Here is a 5,118-nt window from a genome sequence, read left to right on the forward strand (position 1 = left end):
GTAAAACCACCATATCACGTGCGTTCAAGACATGTTTGTAAAACCCCTTATCTATGAATTTCGTTAGGAATATAATGTACCTTTTTCTTTTAAAATTAGTAAGTTTTTTCAAATTTGAAAAAATAATGATCTTCTGTATCCATGTTTATGTAAGTTTCAAGAACTTTAAGTACCCTTTTGTTGAACTCACATGATATGTTACATTTTTATTAGGTGATCTCCCTAGGGTTTGTTGATTCCACTTGTAAGGATTCTCATGCGTTGCTCGCTTTGCATTCTTTCAATCTTCTTTGGCCAGTCAATCTTGTATACTCCACCCATGCTTTATTGTTTTTTGTACTTCAGAAAGCTTGTGCTTGTAGTATTCGCGCATTGGAACCTTCATCAGGTCTTCATTTTGAAGCGCTCATCCCGATTTGAACGAAAAACCTTCAAATTGTTAGTGAACCAAAAATCTTCAAATTGAGAAACTTTTTAGTGAAGCTTGGGAATAACTAGCGAGACAAAAAAAGTAAAAAAAAACTTCTCGAGCTTGAGAATAACAGGGACATAATAGTGGCAGGGGCGGAGCTCCCGTCAGCAAATATGTCCTTTCTTGATTTTAAAACCTGTGCCCTCGCGTCTTCTTCCTCTTAAAGACGGTGTAATCACCAACTCTGCCAAAAACGACAGACTTGAGCAAGAGGACAACATTGATGATGCACGCAAGGCTGTAGTAAATCCCCCGCGTGCAGATCCCACTTCTACATGACGTGCACTGTATACTTTGCAATTTCAGTCTATCCCATTTCATTTCAAGACATAATGTTTAACTATTCACATTGCTTTTTTGTAGCTTGACTCAAATATCAGCTTGTAGATTTTAGAATTGCAAAGCACCAGTAAAACATTGCAAGTCAGTAAAACACTTCATTTCTTGTTGCAATTCATTACCGCTTTATCACTTGCTTGTTCTAAAATTTTGCACATTACTCCATTTGGTTTCTTTTACTCGGACGTTGTTTTCAAAACTATACATTCGATGTCAATCAAGATATACACATGTTAATAACACACGTAACTCTTAGCATTTTTTAAATATATATTCCTTTCACGCAGTGCCGCCGTTGCCAAATTAGTCATGGTCTTGTTTCCTTTACTCCTAGTGCTAAATCTCAATTTGCACAAACCCTCGTATATTCTATAGATGTTATATAGAAAGGCCCACCAAGCCTCAGCACTAAGTAACACCTATGCAAAGTATAAATGGGATCGATGGTCGGGGTTGGGGGCGGGATCTCGAGGCACACTAAACTTGGCCAGCACAAAAAACGAGGTGTGCCGCTGAAAAAATGGGGGTGCTAAATCTGGCCAGTGTGAAAAACTAGGCGGAACGTCACAATTTAAACCCGTGACCTCGGGGATCCGCGATTAGGGTCAAACGGGCTAACCACCTCACCCTCGCGCTCATAGTGTTGAGCTATATATGTTGAACGGGAGGGAGAGAGCGCATGTAGACGAGAGGAGAGAGAGACGACACCAACATGTACAAGCCCCAAAGTGTGTCCAATGACTACACGAGATGAATTTATATAGAGGGGACCAGGGTGCTATATATAGCTCAACACCCCCACTCAAATGAAGGTCCCTAACTGTGGATGAAAAAACCCTTGGGGGATCAAGGGAAAAACCCACAGCTCTATATATACCCACCGTTATATTAAAGTATTTTAAATATACATTTACAATGTTCAAAGGAGCTACATCACTCCTGTTTTACAATGTGCCCTTTCAAGGGTCTTCTTATAATCCAATACATAGACGATTGAGCTACTGCAAATTCTTTGGTAGAGACACTTCAATATCCTTGAGCCCTCGTACATACTGCTTGATGTGATTGAAATTCTGTAAACAACATCAACTCAAGAAACATATCGAAATCTGAAGGTTAGAAATAATCACTCCACATTTTCCTTAGAGACGGCCCCTCTATATAAACTCATCTCGTGTAGTCATTGGACACACTTTGGGGCTTATACATGTTGGTGTCGTCTCTCTCTCCTCTCGTCTACATGCGCTCTCTCCCTCCGGTTCAACACATAGTGTATCCCAAACCGTTTTGACGCTGTAATATTGTGAGTTCGGAGTGCATTGGCCACATTGTCCAGGTTTAGCACTTGTCCAAGTTTAGTGCGTGTCTAGGTTTAGTTTTTAAGCAGACATCTACAGTCACGATCTTTTCGATCTCCGTGCATGAACTTCCGGGTCGTCGATCCATTACTTGGCCGTGTCTAGGTTTAGTTTTTAAGCAGACATCTACAGTTACGATCTTTTCGATCTCCGTGCATGAACTTCCGGGTCGTCGATCCATTACTTGGCCCCGCATTAAATATAGGTGTTACTTATTCCTGAGGCTAGTGCTTCAAATACATTCTTCAATAGTAAACTCAAAACCATCACGTTGGTAGCCTTATCTTTGCCTCTCCGGAAGATGGCCGCATTCTTGCTAGTTTCTGTGTCTACGTGTTGGCATACAGACCTTTGTGAAAACTCTTACTGGTAAGACCATAACTTTGGGATCAGAAAGCTCTGATACAAATGGTAAGCGTTAAAAACACCAAGATCCATGAGAAGGAGGGTATACCCCTGGATCACAAATGTCTCAGACCATGACCCTGGAGGTTGAGACCTCTTACAAAATTTATAATGGGAAGACTAAGGTATCCCCCTAGCCAGCAATGTTTGATCTTTGCAGGAAAGCAACTGGCGGATGGGCGTAACACTTAATGTGGATTACAATATTTGGAAGGAATCCACTCTTTACCTTGTCCCTTTACTGAGAGGGGGGAATAAGTTGGATCTGTGGTGTAGCCTTTCTCTCTTGACATGGTGTTGTGATTGCTGCCTATTGACTGTGTATGCATCAGTCACTTGGTCTGGTAATAAGAATCCCCTGGATATTGGATAATATGTTGTAATTATCAATAAGCAGCTTTTCTATTTTCTTAACCCGATGTTGCTTGTGGCCCCCATGGTGCTTTCATGTTTGACAGCTGGGATTTAATCGTTCCGCTTTGCCTAATTTGGACCATGGATATTCCCATTTCACACAGAAACTATTGATTAGGCATGAGGCTTATATGCTAATGCAGAGAGCACGCCAAGAATGTCTATTACTCAATCAGAAATGTACCATAGATTACGGCATGACAGTAGTAGTGTTTTCTCGAGCAAACAGGATCTGGAAAGATTACCCATTAATTCAATAGAAAAGCCCTTTATAATTATAAGAGTCTAAGAGAAGAATTAGACTTACGGAGGCGTCACAACACGATCTAGAGTGCCACAATCATCATAGTCCTTAATGAGGTAGTTGTGTGATAAGTATACAATTACAAATCGAAGTCACAAGATGGGATCTATGATGCCTACCAACTAAATTAGGATCGATCCTATGAGAGAGGAGACATACTTTTATGGTTCATCTTCAGTTTTTAGGGTGTTCTAAAAGTAACTACCTCATTTGTGTTAATTTTTCCTATTAAATGCCGCTCGCAGTGCTAGGCTTCATTATGGCTGTGTCTGCCTTGCATCTCTAGAGTTATGATAGAATCTCAGGACCAAGGCATCTCTAGAATTATAACAGAATCTTTTGACATAGATCTTTGTATTGATGAGTGTGTTTTGTGTGTGTCTGGGGGAGCACCTACTATTGCGTATTGGGCACTGACGATGTCGTGGAGATGTAGTAGTATATAGTCACAATACTACGCATGATGGAGAGGATGACTACAGTCTACCACCACAGGTATATGTTGTTAGGCATGTTTTGTTATGATTCTGGCCATTCGGATGCATCTTGTGTGTGCGGTCTTTTTGTTTGATTCCAAAACCACGCTCATCATCGAAAACACTTTTAACGACACAACATGTTACATATGGTATGGAGGGCATGCTTTAATTACCTGAACTTAATTAGCTTCACTAAAGAAGCTCAAAATCGAGCGATCCAAAGAATACAGACACTATCCCCCTGTCTGCAATATCCCCGAGCAATACCACCGAGCGAGGTGACAAAGCATGCAAGGGCAACCTGGAACAAGTGCTTGGGGTTTATAAGTGGCCGTGCAGAGCTTTTGTTGGGCGATTCAGCGGTACATAGGGGTACCTGATGGATGTATATGAACGTCGTGGACGAGAAGTCCATTGAGGTGCAGTTAAAAGATAAGCCCAGAATCACCCTTAAAAGAAAATATATATGAATTCAAGATAAACCCAGAATCACCCTTAAAAGAAAGTGCAAGGTAAAGACTAATGGTAGTCACCCACGAGACAATAGAATATAGCCAAACTCTGATGAAAACCGTACCAAATGGGTGCAGCGTGCTTGAGCAGTACGTACCCTTACGAAAGGAAGAATAGTGGAAGGAGAATGGTTAATGTGGAAACCATGATTGGAAAGAGGGTGCAGAGCATAGCCACTCTCGATCTGCTGTCCACGTATGGTAGATGATTATGTCCTAGAGATAGAGATAGTGCTATGTGAAGGAGGGATGCAATGGATGCGACCCACAAACAATTGAAGGTATGCTGGGGGACTGATTTTTGAAACATAACGCCGATTGAAGCTGCAAAGCATACAACGGAAAATTGAAACAAGTCCTTGCAGGGTTTTACGATTGGGAGAGGCGGGGTTTGATCCGGAAGACATCGTGTGTGCACAAATGGGCAGTGTAGATGAGGTGGTGGTGGGTGATTGGAGACACCTGCCTTGAGCAGGTTCTCTTGAGCAGCATCAGTACTACAACATTGGAGGGAAGTTGCAGCACTAGGGTGCAGAATAATGAAAGTAATATCATGATTGGCAATGCCTGCTGGGTTGATTGATATGGCAACATGACCATCTGCAGGTGCAGAAGCATCCTTTCTCATCTTCTCTCTCCTCGATTGCAGCGTATAGAGGCGAGGTTGATGATGAGAGCAGCTGCTGTGAGCCTCTTCGGCATTATAAGTGAAATGAGCATCTGCATGTTGTTGCCGGCATCTTGGCTGCAAGGGTTAATTACGTAAGCTGGGCTGACAGGGATAACGTGAGGACGTGGTTGGGAAGCATCCATCCTCAGGCAGCTAGTAGGCTTT

General features: G+C 42.0%; 1 protein-coding gene across 1 annotated transcript; it reads right to left on the minus strand.

Annotated features, from left to right (window-relative positions):
- Positions 1-4,383: 4,383 nt before the first annotated feature.
- LOC147430729 (uncharacterized) lies at positions 4,384-4,911 on the minus strand. Its single transcript, XM_086493580.1, has one exon. It carries the CDS (start codon positions 4,909-4,911, stop codon positions 4,384-4,386), a length of 528 nt encoding a protein of 175 aa, XP_086349706.1.
- Between the last annotated feature and the right edge of the window lie 207 nt (positions 4,912-5,118).

This window comes from Adiantum capillus-veneris, chromosome 21, assembly GCF_014529385.1.
Source record: "Adiantum capillus-veneris isolate H3 chromosome 21, ASM1452938v2, whole genome shotgun sequence".
NCBI classification, from domain to species: Eukaryota; Viridiplantae; Streptophyta; class Polypodiopsida; order Polypodiales; family Pteridaceae; genus Adiantum; species Adiantum capillus-veneris.

Coding starts and splice junctions, on each gene's coding strand:
- LOC147430729 (XM_086493580.1), bottom strand. CDS start 4,911: ATGAGAAAGGATGCTTCTGCACCTGCAGATGGTCATGTTGCCATATCA.